This window comes from Girardinichthys multiradiatus, chromosome 19 (assembly GCF_021462225.1).
Source record: "Girardinichthys multiradiatus isolate DD_20200921_A chromosome 19, DD_fGirMul_XY1, whole genome shotgun sequence".
NCBI lineage: Eukaryota > Metazoa > Chordata > Actinopteri > Cyprinodontiformes > Goodeidae > Girardinichthys > Girardinichthys multiradiatus.
This window is the reverse complement of record NC_061811.1, coordinates 5,247,581-5,265,077: the sequence shown is the minus strand read 5'-3', so window position 1 is coordinate 5,265,077 and position 17,497 is coordinate 5,247,581. Positions and strand designations below refer to the sequence as shown.

The window sequence follows — 17,497 nt, the reverse complement described above, 5'->3', positions numbered from 1 at the left end:
ATGCAATTTATTTTGAAAGTTCCAGAAAAGTTTGTACCACATCTTTCATGTTGTTTCCATTGCTGCATGTCCCAACAGTAGCTCCTATGTCTTATTAATATGAACTAAGCAAGAAAAAGATAAATGACTAAATTAGAGCCAGCAGACTGTAAGTTGTTGCTCGCCTGTAACCTATAAATGCCATTTTCTAAGCACACCTCTAAAAATACTTCTTACACACAGCCTATTTCACATCTAAGCACTTTTATATAATGTCACATTTAACTAGATTTAAATTAAGTAATAACTGAGCCAGCCTGCAGAACTTCAGTGTTCTGGAGTCAAATGTGTGACAGAAACATGTCTGACTGCTGAACCTTGGCCCAAACGAAATCACACAAAAGGACAATGATCCCAAACACTGTAGCAAAGACAAAGCATGAATAGCTCAGTCAAATGGATAAGATCTTGAATGTTACAGAGTTGGGCTTTAACAAATGACCGCATGCCTCAGAACAGTAAAGCATTGAAAAGAAAGGTGGACCAAATGTCTTCACAAAGGATGTGCACAACATGGAAGTTCACATTGAGGACTTCAAGTTATTGCTGCTGAAAGTTGTTGTACAACCTATTCAGTCAGGACACATGCTTCACAGTTCACACACATCTGCAGTTTTTATTAAATAAGTGTACTACACGATGTACTGTTTTGATCAACAGCTACTGACTGGAATTTACTGTAAGATCAATCAAGCTCACTTTATATGCAGTTTATCATCTATAGAACATTTCATGATCAGTTTTTCCATTAGAAAACCTGAAAGCTGTTTGGGAGGAGGATCAGGACAGACCGGAATGACGAATGTAGGAACCAATCAAGCAAGACTATAAACAGATGCATACAAGTTAAAGTTGAAGATTACCATTGTTATTGTTCATTGTCAGTTTCGGCTTTAATTTGTTTTTTTGAACATGCCCATTTGAAATATGACAAGATAAATATATTTTAACAGCTCACAGAAAGCAGTGCGAGTGGGTACAGTTGGTTTTCCCTAAGTTAAACTAAGTTTTCAGCTTAAACATTTCCTGGATCATATCCTCTAAAACCCCTTTAATGTTATGGCCAGAAAGAAACACATTGTTGTCATCAAAAAACTAACCATGCTTTGCATCGATTGTTTTAATATATATTAAAGATTTGTGGGTCAAAGACTGACTCCTGAGGAACACCAAATCCATGTTTGCTTCCACAGTGATAGCCATCAAGGTTTCAGGGGTCATTGAAGTAAAACTCTGGTTAAAACACAGATCACTCTCCCACCAGAGTGTTTCCTAATGCCAGCAGCTGGCCTGATTCTCATGCCTTTTGTGATGTCATCGGCTCAAATGTACACAAAGAATAAACAGTTTTTTCTACAGTGCCAGCATTTTCTGTTTTATTAAATCTTGCTGTGGAAATCCCCTTTTCATTGCCTCACCTTGTTTTAACCGTAAGTGTACATTTTATAAAACAATAGACCACTGATAATATCAGACTAGGTACAGACAAAATATTTTCCAATGATTGCTTTAAACCTATAGCTTTGGAATTGAGGGAGGGTGTACTTACCTTTTGATACGCTTGAATATGCTCCTGCAAAGCTCTTAAGTTAAATGCCTTTACCAAACATTAATCATTACAGAATAATTTTGGGTTTGAGACTGCTTTCCTTTTATTAAAATATCTCGTCTTTTCACAGTTTCTTGTTCACATTTGTTTTAAATCCAGAATTGGCATTTTCACTGCACCAGTGCTTGTAAATGAAACTCCATTGTTTTCTGCATCTAATTGTACAATCATTGGCAGCAAAGACAGCCTTTCATGCTCACATCAAAATTTAATTATGAACTATTCATAGAATCCACTCTTATATGTGACCTGAATAATAAAACCCGAGTGTGAAATGACAACTTGAGCGCTGTCACTGAAGAGGGAGGATAAATAATAATATTTTCCCCATGGGACAAAATCTTAACTGACTCATAACAATAACATGCATTCAGCATAATTTATTAATTCAAAGTTTCCTCATAAAGTTAAAAAACTCAGTATTCTTGTTTTATAATTGCTAAAATCAGTTCTTCTGCAGCAAAATAATCTTTACACCACTAATCCTCCTCATTTTAATTATTATTTGAAAAGCAGTTGCTGATTAATCTTACTTCCCCTCTGTCTTTGTACAGCTGTTGCCATATTTACAGACCAATTTGACTGGATTTAAGCAGCTGGAGATTCTCAACTTCCGGAATGGGAGTGTTGTAGTAAACAGCAGGATGAAACTGGACAAGCCAGTACCTTACAACGTCACTGAAGCTGTGCACTGTGTGCTCGAGGACTTGTGCAGTGCAGCTTCTAATCGGCTTGACATCGAGATTGACAGTCGCTCTTTGGAGGTTGAACCAGGTGAGAAGTTCTTGTTGAAGTGTTAGTTTGTCTTTGAAAAGCTTTTCTGTTGATAATTTTCTGCTTGCGTTTGTGAAAATATCCACATTTATTTATTTGTAATTTTCTGAGTAAAATGAGCAACTCTGGTCATAAGAAACAAAAGAACCCACCCTTTCTTGAAGCTTATGTATGCATCATAACATGCTACCCTATCCTGTCATTTGCTGTTTTCATAACAGTGCTGTAAAAAAGTATTCGCCCATTTGAATTTCTTCTGTTTTTGCCATTTTGTCACTCTTAAATGTTTCAGCTCATTGAACACAAATGCTTTTAAAGCCGTATCAATATCAGAGTGAATACCTGAGTGAAAACAAAAAGCAGTTTCCAAATGAACCAAATCTATCCAAGCCAACCTGGCCTTATGTGGTTGCATCACCTTTGGCAGCAACAACTGCCCGGAAATGTTTCCATAACTGTCAATGAGTCTTTTAAATTGCTGTGGGGGGAATTCTGACCCACTTCTTTGGAGAATTGTTTTAATTCAGCTACATTGAAGAGTTTTGAGCATGGACAGCCTGTTCATGGTCCTGCCACATCATCTCAATTGGCTTTAGTCTGGACTTTTTTTCTTTGCACATAGGAATGGACATTCTGGTGCAGTTTATCATGAATTGCTTAAATAGTCGAAGTAGAACAAAACCAGAGGATGAAACAGACTCAGCACACAGGATAAGACGGTAAATGAGGTTTATTTCTACTGTAGACTTTGTTTAAGGAATCTTGAGTTGGAGTTGTCCAGAAGCCAGAGGAGGAGGAGGTAAACCCAGGAATCCAAGGAGAGAGAGAGAGAGAGAGAGAGTACTGGTGATGAGAATATTTACAGTGTAGTCCTTAGGAGGGAGTATTACCAGATGTTGGCAGGCAGGTAGGTAGGTAGGCCAACAGGCCGATAGGCAGGTCGACAGGCAGGCAGGCAGGCAGACAGGAGTCCACATAACTGAGGTTATGTCCCAGCAAAGGTCTGTATCAGCAGCTACCTTAAGAAGCCCATGAGCTCATTAGGAGAATGTGTTGCAGCTGCAGACAGTGAGCTGCCAGAACCAACCAGAAGAGGAGGAGCAGAGATCCCACAAGTTTGGATTATTCCTGAATTAGCAGCCTTTCAGTAAGTGAGGCCTGCAGAGGTATAAAGGTCTCCTTGATTCTTTTTTGACCTCCTGGATGAGTCGCTGATATGCTCTTGAAGTAATATTTGTAGGCTTCACACTTATGGGAAGGTTCACCACTGTTCCATGTTTTATGCATTTGTAGATAATGGCTCTGGTTCACTGCCTTTAATTGCCTTTAAAGCCTTTCAGACTGATAAATATTAATGAGTTTGTTTGTCATCTGTTCTTGAATTTCATTAGAATGGGGCATGTGTTGCTTTTTCAGATTTTTTAGCCTACCTCATGTTGTCGGACAGGTTCTGTTTAAGTAATTCTTCACTCTACAGGGCTTGCAGTAATCAGGACTGAGTGTTACTAGTGACATTGAAATGAGCTGTCCAAAAACTGTGGTTGATTACAGTTAATTCCTGTTTTAACTTTTTTCACATTGGTGAGAGTTTTAATGAAATCATCATTTGAAAACTATATTTCTTTTCACCAGACTGTAGGTGTTGTGTTGTATCTGAGACACTGCTAAAGTCTGATAGGTTTTTGACTGTGTGTAACCGCATTAAAATCACGAGATGAAAATGAAAATGCCCTGTAAGCTCTCCTCTTCATCTATAGACCGCATTAATGTTAATAGGCACCTCTCTGCTCTTGCTTTCATCTCTCTCTTCCTGCACGGTGAAACTTCAACTCTGCTGGCTTCAGCTGACCAAGCAGATCCCTGCAAGTTCCTGGCCTGCAATGCGTTTTCACGCTGTGTGGTAAACAGTTGGACCAACGAGGCAGAGTGTCTGTGTGATCCTGGCTACAGCACCGTGGATGGACTGCCCTGTCAGAGCACCTGCTCTCTGCAGCCAGAGTACTGCATGAACGGAGGTCTCTGTGAAATAATCCCAGGTCATGGAGTCACATGCAGGTACGGATAAACTGAATGTTGAACACTTTACATATATGCACTTTTCAGAGGGGATGCTGTCAATAATATTATATTCTATTAATCTTGCAAGCTGTACTTTTATCTGTATTGCAAAGCCACTGTCAGACTGGAACCACTGGATATCATTAACCTTTAATCTTAATCTGAATGATATATTAGAATAAAAGCACCTTTTGAAAATAACAGCATTTAACCAGATATTAAACATACGTTTCCTTAAGCCAACATTTCTGTATTAAACATTTTTATTGGTCTGATGTAATATTCTAATTCATTAGCTGAAAGCAGAAAATGATCATAATTAACAAAAATTAATGCTTGAAAACATCAGTCTATGTGTTATTAATCTATATTATGGGGTTCACTTAGTGAAGGGAGTTACTGACATAAATGAACGTTTCTGGAATATTCTAATTTACCCCCGCTCTGGGGGACTTATTCCAAACATTTGCTTTCAGAGGCAGAAAGAGCTAAATTGTTTTTGAAGCGTTTCTGCAGAGAAATAAGTAAAAGAGTCATTTTCTTTTATTCAGAAATATGGTTCAGATTTCATTATGTGGCTCCTTCTCTGTACTGTTTTTCTCCTTTGTTTTAGATGCCCTGTGGGTAAATACTGGCACTACCACGGAGAACGCTGCAGCGAGCTGGTATCAGTGCCTCTGGACCCTTCTCTAATTATAACCTGCCTTGTGGGGAGTCTCTGCCTTGTTTGCGCTGTCATTGGCATTTTAATATTCATCAACAAGAAGTGCATAAAAACCAGAAAGGCCGTGGCTTTGGTGTAAGTTTGAACCCTGTTTTGCATTTATTTTGCATAACCCATCCTTGTCATTCACAGGATGTCGCTTACTGCTTTAAAAGCGTTTGTGTGCATTTGCTCATCTTTTACATCGCAGGCACACCCATGCACCCTATGCCTTTGAGAACACTTTGAGGGAGAACCCAGTATTTGAGAATGATGACGGTGTCTTAACTCATGTTTCCACCCTACCATGTCCCTCGAGCTCTGCCTCTTCAAACTCCCAGCAGTCTGAGCAGGAACATTTTGCCTCAATTGAAAATATACACCTGAGTATTGAGGTACAACGAGTGAATCTGCACAATAAGCTAACCTGACTAATCACTAACCTCAAATCCTCAGTCTCCAAACATCTGCTGAATTATAACCTCTTCTCAGATTAAAAAAACAGCTTCAGGTTTGGTCAGTTGCTCCTCTTAGGCTCTCATCTTCACAATCCCACACAAAAACTTCAAAGCACATACCTTTAATTTGCTTCGTAGATTTCACCACTGACCTGAGAGGCATTTGCTGTAGAAGGTAGATTTTTTTTGGAGGGAATATTGGTGTAGAATCCTTGCCTTGTTATCTTAATTTAGAAGGACAAACATTAAGACGTGTCTGTTCTCCTTCTCTGCAGATCCCCAGACAACTCTACACAACAAGATCAGAAAAGTTAGTTTCAGACATGGTGGGTTTCCATCACAGTTTGCCACACAGTGAGGTAAGACTAACCTGAACTGTTTTAGGCAACTTTGTTCTGAATTTAACTGAAAATCTGGAGAAAGTTTTGTTTCCTTTTTACAGTGCCTTGCACTGGGATTTTATTTGATAGACCAATACAAATTAGGGCATAACTGTGAGGTGGAAGGAATAGAATGTCATAAACCCTTTTATAAAATCCCACTGCAGCCAATTGCTTTTAGAAATCATCTCAAATTATAAATACCCCCCCAAACACACCCGAGTGGAACATGGTGGCAGCATCATACTGTGGGGATGCTTTTTTCAGCAAGGACAGGGAAGCTGGACAGAGCTGATGGGAGGATGGTTGATGTTAAATACAAGTTAATCTGTTAGAGGCTGCATGACAATGACCCTAAACATGCAACCAGAGCTACAATGGAAAGGTTGAGATCAAAGCATATTCTTGTGGAGGAATAGCCTTGTCAAAGTATAGGACTACATCCAACTGAGAACAAAATTCTCAAATGGATTAATAAAAATTGATGTTCACAGATACTCTCCATACAGATCAAACTATTTTACAAAATATAACAGAGAAAAACTTCAGTTTCCAGATGTGCAGTGCTGCTGGAGACATAACTGTAACTGACTGAATAAATATTCACCACACACTTTTTTTTTTTTAGATTTTACTTAAAAATTAAATGTCAAGTCAGGTTTCCTTTTCTTTCCGCTTCACAATTGTTTATTACTTTGAGTTGGTCCATCACTAGAAATACTAATAAAACACATTAAAGTTTGATGTTGTAACATGGTATAATTGTACTCAAATACAATGTACAATCTTTTAAAAATTGCACCCTCTGTTTTTGGTTTGAAAACTGTGTGGCAAAAGGATAATTAACTTGAAAAAATATTTTTCAGCTGTTTGACGACTACAAAGGTAAAAGTTTGAGAACACTATTATTAATGATTTCTTTTACTCACAAAGAATCACTGCACGGATTTTGTGATCAAAGTTTTCCTTTCATAGCAGAGAAATAATCCTAAGAACTGCTGCACAATAATATCCTTGGGAAAACATTTTCTAAATGAAATACTGTTGATTTGAGCTTTTGTAATTTGCCTTCTGATAATTGCCTTCTGCCATATGCATGATAATTATAAGTGCATTACTCCATCTGGACTTAAGTGACACTTTGCATCTTGTTTCCTCCAGACGTGGCGACTACCAAATGAATACAGAACATGCTGTCTGCTGAGGGCATCAGATACCGACTGTTTTGAAGTCACAGTGCTCTGATAGCACCTTGATCTAGTGCATCACTGTGCATAGTTGAAGTGTTCATAGTGATGAAAGTCTCTTGTTAGACAGTGAGCTCTGGGGATGAAGCTGCGTTCGAGGAGAACATAATATTTATTAAATATTATAAATGGTAGGAACATTTCCTGTACACCCTTGGCAAAGGTTGCTCTTCCCTCACAATGAGGTATTTATTATTTACAGAAGGATACATATGGCTGTATCTCACTGTATGTTTAGACAAAGTCATATATTTTGTTTCGATGCCATTTTTTGTGTCCCAAAAAGAGAATGTAATGTATAAGCTATTGACTCGGCTGCTGTGCTGTCTCTGCTTCAGTCACTCCCATTCACAACCTTATCGTTAATCATTTGTCTCTTAAGATTTGGACATATTTTTATACATTATTTTCATGTAAAGAAAATGAAATAAAGTTTTTAAAAGAACAAGTTATCTGTTTTCGAAAATAAGTGGACAAACGCGGGCATAACGTTTTGGTTAGCAATAAGCTTAATGGTAATATAACTGAAGTGTTTTTAATCAGTAGATTAAAATTAGATGCAATTGATGAAAAATGGGACATTATTAAGTCAATCTTTCCAAAAGTGTCAAAGAACTCAGATAAAGTACCTTTTTTTAAAAATCTGAATTAGTTACTGTATAATCTACGGCTAGTTGACGGGTTCTTGCTTCCTGCAGTTATTAATGTTTGATGTTTATTTATTTTTTTACTAAAAAGATACATTATCAATCTTTTTTTTCATTTAACTTTATGTTTAAGTACTTTTTGATAAATAAGAGCTTTAGTAAACGTTCCTTCATTTGAAATAATTAAACTAAAAAGCTGAAACTATATTTTAGTTCGTTAGAAACACTGAGATATTTAGGCATCTTTTGTTCTTTTTTATTTTAAATTAGAAATGTTATGGCCAACTCAAACGTTGTCCATCACCTAAACCCTCCATAAGGAGAGCAAGTCACAAATCATACAACTAGGTAAAGCAGCTGGTTGCTCATAGGGCTGTATCCAAACATATAAATGAAAAATTAAGTGGAAGGAAAAAGTGTTTTCAAGAGTTTTAAAGTGATTCACAAGGCAAGGACTACTGCTGAAAAGAGAGCTTCCAGAGCCACCCCACACAGATGTTATAACTGTGGGTTACACTTTAACTTGCTTAGTGTCCAGTGTGAACTTTGGAGTCATTGAGGATGTTGGGATTCGACTCATCTGTTGTTGTTGGTCTTTGGTGTTTTATCAGGCCCAACGTCAGAGCAGCTGTCCACCAGGATATTTTAGAACATTTCAGGTTTACCTCTGCCAGGTTTATTCACCATGGTGTCGCTGTGTTTGACTGGCCATCAAATGGACACCTCAACAATACCACTGGCTGATCATGTTCACGAAACGCTGCATTAGTCCAGGACACACTTATCTGGCCCACATATCTGTATAAAATATCTGTTTTCTACTGGTCTGATGTAATATTTACATTATCTGAGACAAACTATTGAAACTTTAGGGTTTAATTAGCTGTAAGACAGATTCATAAAAATAAGCATAAACACTTAAAGTATATTATTCAACCTATGTAACATTCCATCCACTTTTCACATTGAATTACTGAAATGAATTAACTTTTAAATGATATTGCAATTTATCTACATGCAACTGTATCAGTAGATGCTTTTGTGAAAATCTGATTATTTAGATTAATAAGTAATACCTTATAGTTTTTTAAATGGGAAATAAAATTTAAAAAATCAAATTAACAACTCATTTGCCCACTGCTTTAAACTATTAGTTATGAACTGCTGATGTAATTTCAAAAGAATAACCAAAAATCATCTTGATAGTAACAAAACAAAAAAACAAACTGGGAATCTTTCAGAAATGTTTATTTTCTATAAGAAAAGGCCATCATACAGGAGGGGATTACAGATGCTCAGTAGTCATAACTTAGATTTTAGTGTTAATTGGGATTTTATAGGTAAATGATAGGTTGCTTGCCTTAACCCCTGGAAAAAAAAAACATAACACAAACACCAATAACATTATTAGATGTAAAACAGCCCTGTATGCAAGAAAACTGCAAACATGAAAACATTTCCCTCTCCCATATCAAATGAGTAGCAATAAAAAAGACTGGGGGGACATAATGTGTGCAGCCAGGAAAAGTAAATGACTTTCTACTCTTTACAGGCATCACATTGTTGCAGCAATACATTAAATGTAGCATAAATGATGGAATAAAACAAACAAACGATATAATTCAGTCGGCATTAGATTGTTTTACGAATAAGAATTGGATTTTTGTCTAAATGGCGACTGTCCTCCTTTATAGTCACACAAATCATAAAGCATGAACTTTATGGCATCACAACACAGTTAGAGCTCTCAGAACATCTAATTCAGTGTCACTGTTTGGGTTTTACAGCTACAAACGATGAACCAATTAAGACTTACGTGGTGCAACTTCATTGCAATTTAAGGCCTCAGAGTGGGAGTTTTAGTTTGCATAGGTTAAGGAAAAGAAATACCAGATTGCTAGCACTACTAAATGAAAGTTACACTGCAAAATATTTAAAAAAAATAGGCAATAAAACCAATAAAAGAATCAATATCAAGTGAGCATTTAGCAAGAAGATTGTGCAGGGAGCATCTTTGCATGCGTTTTTTCCCCTAAAATCTTCAAACCACAGAGGCACTGAACCGCTCATGAATGTGCAGAAGCATCAGTGTTGAATTCAGGGCGAGCAGGGCTCACTTGAGAAGACTCTGCAGCATGGCGGTGGCGTACGTTGGGCGGGCCTGCTTGTTCTCTATTGCTTTCTTCAGGTACTGCATCCCGTCACAGCGCTCCCAGATTTCCTCAAACTGCCTGGGCAGGATCTCAGCCCCTCTCTTCCTGGTCAGACCCGTCTCCTCCAGACTCAGCTCACACATTTCCATATCGTCTTTGCCTTAGTGATGGAGGAGGAGTAAGCACACAGACTTACTAGCATCACCAAACATTAGGAATAAAACATGTCAATAAATGAGAACATGACTGAAAAATGTGTTTTTCAGTAATTCAATTCAAAAAGTAAAATTTATACAATATATAGATTCATTTCTGTTGATGAAGACTGCTAGCTCTGTCACTGACACCAACCACAAGAAGGGTAAGCCACAAAAGACCATTGCTAAAGAAGCTGGCTGTTCAAAGAGCACATTATCTAAGCATATTAATGGAAAGTTCAGTGGAAGGAGAAAGTGTGGTGGAAAAATATGCACGACCAACATGCATAACAGCAGCCTTGAGAGGATTGTATAGCAAAGCCCATAAGAGAGTATGAAAGTGATTTACAAAGTGTGGACAGCAGCTGAAGGCAGGACCTCTGTCATCTTACTCCTTACCTGGGCTGAAGAAAAAAGGACTGAACCATTTGTCAGTTGTTCAAAATCCTCTTTCAGATGAAAGTACATTTTGCATTTCTTATGGAAATAAAGGGACCTTTATTTCCATAAGAAATGCAAAATCGAAGTCGATTCTGGTAAGAGTGGAAAGGCACAGAATCTAAGTTGCTTATGGTTAAATCATCACTAACTGAAGTTTCAGTGAACTGAAAAGTCATGTCATCTGCTGCTGTTGGTCCCATGTGTTTTATCAAGTTCAAAATCAGAGCAGCTGTCTATTAGGAACGTTTAGAGCACTTCATGCTTCCCTCCACTGAAAAACACTATGGAGATGCTGCTATCATTTACCGGCAGGACTTGGCACCTGCCCACACTGCCAAAACTACCAAAAGCTGCTTTAATGACCATGGTATCACTGAGGTTGATCGACCAGCAAACTGGCTTGACCTTAACCCTCAGATAATCTATGGGCTGCTGTCAGGAGGAAGCTGTAATCAGAATCAGAATCAGAAAAGCTTTATTGCCAAGTACGTTTTTGGACATACAAGAAATTTGTTTTGGCGTAGTCGGTGCAATACAGTACAAATTAAACAGTATAAACATATCTACAATATAATATAAATATATGTGCACAGTTTTAAGTGAGTGAGAGTAAATATAGAGCAGTATAAGATGCAAGAGCAATACAACAGTGCAGGTGATCATTGTGCAAGTAAAGCAGGAGTCCAAGCTGAGCATTAATGTAACGCATAGAGTTGCAGGTTACAGGTGTCCTGTCAGCAAAAAAAGGGGGTGTGGGTGAAAGGGAGAGTGTCAGGGTGGTTTCCGGGCTTTGTTAACCAGGCTGGTGGCAGATGGGAAAAAACTGTTCTTGTGGCGTGAGGTTTTGGTCCGGATGGACCGCAGCCTCCTGCCAGAGGGGAGAGTCTCAAAGAGTCTGTGACCAGAGTGGGAGGGATCAGCCAGAATCTTCCCGGCCCGCTTCAGGGTCCTGGAGGTGTACAGTTCCTGGAGCGACAGTAGACTGCAGCCAATCACCTTCTCAGCAGACCGAATGACACGCTGCAGCCTGCCCTTATCCTTGGCTGTAGCAGCGGCGTACCAGATGGTGATGGAGGAGGTGAAGATGGACTCAATGATGGCTGTGTAGAAGTGCACCATCATAGTCTTTGGCAGGTTGAATTTCTTCAGCTGCCGCAGGAAGAACATCCTCTGCTGGGCTTTCTTGATGAGGGAGCTGATGTTTGGCTCCCACTTGAGATCCTGGGAGATGATGGTTCCCAGGAAGCGGAAAGATTCCACAGTGTCAATTGTGGAGTCACAGAGGTTGATGGGGGCAGGTGGGGCTGGGTTCTGCCTGAAGTCCACAACCATCTCCACTGTCTTTAGAGCGTTGAGCTCAAGGTTGTTCTGGCTGCACCAGTCCAACAGATGGTCCACCTCCCATCTGTACGCAGACTCGTCACCATCAGAGATGAGTCCGATCAGGGTGGTGTCGTCCGCAAACTTCAGAAGCTTGACAGACTGGTGACTGGAGGTGCAGCTGTTGGTGTACAGGGAGAAGAGCAGAGGAGAGAGAACACAGCCTTGGGGGGAACCAGTGCTGATGGTCAGGGAGTCAGAGACGTGCTTCCCCAGCCTCACGCGCTGCTTCCTGTCAGACAGGAAGTCAGTGATCCACCTGCAGGTGGAGTCGGGCACACTCAGCTGGGAGAGCTTCTCCTGGAGCAGAGCTGGGACGATGGTGTTGAAGGGATCCTGGCGTAGGTTCCTGTGGAGTCCAGGTGCCGGACGATGAAGTGAAGGGCTAGGTTGACTGCATCATCTACAGACCTGTTGGCTCTGTAGGCAAACTGCAGGGGGTCCAGGAGGGGGTCGGTGATGTCTTTTAGGTGTGAGAGCACAAGGCGCTCAAAGGACTTCATCACCACAGAGGTCAGGGCGACGGGTCGGAAGTCATTAAGCCCTGTGGTCCTTGGCTTCTTGGGAACAGGGACGATGGTGGAGGACTTGAAGCAGGCTGGCACATGACATGTCTCCAGTGAGGTGTTAAAAATGTCTGTGAAGACTGGAGACAGCTGATCAGCGCAGTGCTTCAGGCTGGCTGGTGAGACAGAATCCGGACCAGCAGCTTTCCGGGGGTTCTGTCTCCTGAAGAGTTTGTTGACGTCCCTCTCCTGGATGGAAAGAGCCGTCCTCGGCGTGGGTAGGGGGCTGGTGGGGGGGAACTTCAGAGTGGGGGTTGGAGGTGCCAAGGCCCCTGTTGAGGTTGGAGAGATGGGGGTGGTGGATTGTGGCTGCAGCTGTTGGGGGGCGTCGTAGGGGATGGTTGCAGGACTGTCCCTTTGTCTTTCAAAGCGGCAGTAGAACTCGTTCAGGTCGTTGGCGAGGCGTCGGTCGTTGATGGAGTGGGGGGCTTTCGGCTTGTCGTTGGTGATTTGCTTGAGCCCTTTCCAGACAGACGCAGAGTCGTTGTCTGAGAACTGGTTTTGGAGCTTCTCAGAGTACAGTCGTTTGGCCTCTTTCACTGCCTTGCCAAACTTGTACCACAGCCTCACTGCTCCACTCCCTTGTCGTCCTCACAACAGGTTTGCAGAGCTTTAGTTTCTGCCTGTATGCAGGAATCAGGTGGACCATGATGTGGTCGGATTGGCCCAGTGCAGCACGTGGGACGGCGTGATAAGCGTCATCTGATGGTGGTGTAACAGTGATCCAGAATGTTGTCCTCTCTGGTCGGACATTTTATAAACTGTCTATATTTGGGGAGTTCGTGGGTGAGATTACCTTTGTTAAAGTCGCCAACGACGATAACGAAGGAGTCCGGGTTGGCCCGCTCAACACTCAGTATCTGGTCGGCTGGTTAGCTTGCGGCGGGATGTAAACACCGACCAGGATGAACGAAGCGAACTCACGGGGGGAATAGAAAGGCTTACAGTTTATGATGAAGGATTCCAGGTCTGGAGAACAGTGCTGCTGAATCACTGTCACATCGTTGCACCAACCACTGTTGAGGTAGAAACAGATTCCTCCATCTTTCGCTTTGCCGGAGAGTTCCGTGTCTCTGTCCGCTCTGTAGAGCTGGAATCCTGCCAGCTGCAGCGCAGAGTCCGGTATTAATCCACACAGCCACGTCTCCGTGAAGCACAAAACTGCCGATGAATAAAAGTCCCTGTTTTTCCCCAACAGCAGTTGTAGTTCCTCCATTTTGTTGGGAAGTGAGCGCACGTTAGAGAGAAATATTCCAGGTAACGGTGTTCGTAGTCCACGCTGGCGAAGACGTACCAGCACCCCAGCTCGTTTCCCTCTCTTCTGGCATTTCACCGCGTGAACAAAGGTGAGCTGCACCTTTGACCAGAATGTCCATAAATTCCAGAGCAGTAGGCAGAAAAGTTGGAAATAACTCCTCTGGTGTAGTAGCCCTGATGTTCATGAGTTCTTCTCTGGTGAGAGAGCTCCTGGTACCATCAAGACATGAGAACCAACTATGCAGATGAGCTAAAGGCTGCTATCAAAGCGACTGATTCATGGCATTCAGCACTGAAGCAGGAATTCATGCAAAAGGAGAACCAACCAAGTATTGTGTGCAGATACTGTAATGTACATGGAAATAGTTATCAATAGGAGCACAAAATATGTTTTTTATTATTCTGATGTGATATTTTAATTTTCTGAAAAAAGAAAACAATTTTGGGTTTTCATTAGCTGTGTACCAGAATCATCCAAATGAACAGAAATAAACAATTGAAATATATTACTCTGTTTCATAAATTTATGGAGTTTATTATTTTTTTTATTCAATTAGGTGATTTTTATTTTTTTGATGATGAATCTTTCAATGATATGTTAATTTATTGAGATGCACTTGCAACATTTTCACAGATTAGCGGTTAGGCAAGAATTAAACACACTGACTCATGCAGGGATAAACATAAAGATCCAAATCAATGTGTTTCTGACATTTTATCAACTAAATCAGGAACATGTAATAATATATCTGAAGATAATTTCAGAGAAACATCTTGGCTTTAAAAAAAGTTTCCTTACTGATTCTTGTTAAGATAATAGATCAAACGTGATTAAATTTGCTTTATTGGCTTAAAAAGACAGCTAGAAAATAATTTTCCTAAAACTGTGTGTTTGAGATAGTATGACAGAGAAAGAGCGGATGACTCACCTGCGACCAACACAATGGGCTGTTTGTCTGGATGAAGCTCCATCTGTCTGGCTATCCAGGGGCCATCAAAGTGGGCATACCACCAACCCTTCTTTTTATTCTGGGGGTCCTTGTACTGGTCAGCGGGCCGGATGAAAGGAATTCGAAAGTAACGCTGCTGGCGGTTCATTGCGACCTCCTGATGCTGGGCTGTTGTTGGAGGAGCTGGGTTCTGTTCAGCTGCAATGCAATCAGTAGAAAAACAAAGGTGTAAAACCAGGAGAGAATGTAGCTCAGAGTAGCAGCTGTTGGGTCTGATATGAATCAAACTCGTTATTTCCAAAAACAGAATAAATAAAAAAATAAAACTAAACATAGAGCTTTTAAAATAACATGAGCTGAAAAAGGACTAGAGAAAAACCTAAAGAAATACCACAAGGCACAACAGTAAAAGCAGCTTCTATCATCGTATGAAGGATCTTAATATAACTCCAGCTGCATCTCTGACAACCAAAAATAGGACCAAAATATGAGGCAAACAAAATACAACTTTCAAGGGTTATCATATCAAAGAAAAAGTTGTAAATACACTTGAGGTGAGCAGAAGTAAGATTGAAATTTTCCATCATCAACGCAACTATTTGTTTTTAAATAAAGTCAAATTCAGCTTATTACTGAGCTTAAAACCAGGTTAAAACTATTTATTTAATTTTTATTCCAGAAAGTCACAAATTAAACTAAAAATTCAAAGTATGATTTAATTTCAAATTTCATAAATGAAACAAAGAGTGAAATTCAACAGAAAATAAACACAGGGTCCAGCTTAAGAGCTGCATTTGAAATATTCAGTTAAAGAAGACTTTAGAAGCACTTTTACCTTAAAGCATCAAGATTTAGTGTAATCCGAAGATTTGACCAAGGTGTAAAATAAGAGAGTTCTATCAAGTTCAGATACAATTCTAGGTGCTCTAAAGATTAAAAAGTGCTTAAATAGGGAGGGAGTTTGTACATTAAACTATTTTAGTGCTGCTGTTTCTTGACACCTAACAAGAGCCAAGAAATCAGATTAAATGCAATCATTCATTCTATACAATAAAGTAAAAAATGTAAACATCGAGTAATACATAGAATCTAAACAGCACAATGCCAAGCAAGCAGCATGAATATTACTGATGTCACAATAGTCCATAATATTCATAAATTGAGCATAAGCATAAAGACATAAAGATATGTCCTACTTTGAAAATAAAAGCCCAGTTTAACCTTCGGGTTTTTTTTTTGTACAAAATTCTCACTGTGAACTCTAAAAGAAAGGCTGTCATCCAGCCAAATACTTAACTATCAATAGGATCCTACTCTATCAATAAGGTTTCCCCTGATGGTAGAAATGCCAACATTATCTGGATATGCGACGGAACTTCAGATTAAGGGTTAGGGCCACAACTTGGTGCCAACATCAGCTGAAAAACAGTGTGAAGCCAGTCAACAGCCTACCTCAGAGTAAAGTCAACAGAGTAAAGTATGAGGTCATCTGCATACAGGTGCACTTCAGCTGTAGACCTATTCTTTCCAATGTTATTAAGACAAATGGCCTAAAATTAAACCTTGAGGAATTCCTTTTAAAGACATCAGTCTGCAGCCGCTAAAGCCCACAACTGAAAAACAGTTTGAAACTTGTTGTCAATATCCTTCCACACATTAGTGCCAACTGGGTAAAGTATGGTGTCCTCAGCATAAAAAGGGACCTGAGCTGTGGAAATATTGTTCCCAATGTAATTATTAACTATAAATTAAAAAGGGGCAAACATTCAAGCGTGTTAACAGCCTTCCTCAAAATAGAGCTAACTAAGGAAAGTATATCATATCTGAATAAAGGTACACTTTGTTTATAGACATTTTATCCAAGGTCATCAATAAAAGCTAAAAACAAATGTGGCCTTTTCAAATCTTCAGCCTGCTGCAGCTGAAATGCAGTTTGAAGTAGAAGCCTTATTTTTTTAATCCCGCGGGCAAGAGTGACAGAGACTGTCTGTCTGTCTGTCACTCTTGCCCGCTCCAGCATTTGCAAGCGATCCCACCCACACCCACCACTATAGTTGATGCACTGTAAGATTCAATAAATGTATATCCACTGAATGTTTTACCGCAGTTGAACAAGAGCAGAATAAATCAAATTTGATCAACAAACATCTATCTGCTTTGAATCCCATTCTCATGTAAACTGAGGCCAAAAAACAAAAATAACATATCTGCCCTGGAAAAACTAAATATATGAATAAGAAAATCTGTAAAACAATATCACAAAAAGAGATGAAACACCTCAGAAAATTCTGAATTAATACAAAACAATTGCTCAGAACAAATAAATAAAAATACCACAATTAAATGAAAATAGGACATCTTTGTTACTTTAGATTATTTTGCAAAGAGCAAATGTTGCAGAGACTCTGGTGTCAGACTTCTACTGCTTTCTTCTAAAATATGGGCAGACACTAAATGTTCTCTGCACAGGGCTTTGTTTTGGGCTGCTGGTGGTGCATCTATGCCAAAGACCATGTTCTGAATGATTTGTTTTGCATCTTTGGCTGAAACTTTGCATATTTTAAGTCATAAAGGGATTTAAGTTTCTATTTATCTGTTTTTAATTAGAATAACTTCTCAATGTAATAATTATTTTGTT

General features: G+C 39.6%; 2 protein-coding genes across 10 annotated transcripts in view; one reads left to right on the top strand and one right to left on the bottom strand.

The window, feature by feature from the left end:
- impg1b (interphotoreceptor matrix proteoglycan 1b) overlaps positions 1 to 7,713 on the top strand; it is a 34,193-nt gene extending 26,480 nt beyond the window's left edge. For 2 of the 6 annotated variants that reach the window (XM_047345516.1, XM_047345519.1), the window contains 6 exons: positions 2,203 to 2,422; positions 4,267 to 4,477; positions 5,094 to 5,279; positions 5,395 to 5,578; positions 5,917 to 6,000; positions 6,888 to 7,174. In XM_047345516.1, coding sequence (XP_047201472.1) covers positions 2,203 to 2,422; positions 4,267 to 4,477; positions 5,094 to 5,279; positions 5,395 to 5,578; positions 5,917 to 6,000; positions 6,888 to 7,007 — 1,005 coding nt within the window. In that variant the 3' untranslated portion in view covers positions 7,008 to 7,174. The other 4 variants (XM_047345518.1, XR_007035107.1, XM_047345517.1 and 1 more) reach the window with 4 other exon arrangements.
- Positions 7,714 to 9,146: 1,433 nt separating this feature from the next.
- Positions 9,147 to 17,497, bottom strand: part of myo6b (myosin VIb) — a 62,942-nt gene continuing 54,591 nt past the window's right edge. For all 4 annotated transcript variants that reach the window (XM_047345985.1, XM_047345987.1, XM_047345986.1 and 1 more), the window contains 2 exons: positions 14,839 to 15,057; positions 9,147 to 10,228 (listed from right to left, as the gene is read on the bottom strand). In XM_047345985.1, coding sequence (XP_047201941.1) covers positions 10,029 to 10,228; positions 14,839 to 15,057 — 419 coding nt within the window. In that variant the 3' untranslated portion in view covers positions 9,147 to 10,028. The remainder of the gene's footprint in view (positions 10,229 to 14,838; positions 15,058 to 17,497) is intronic.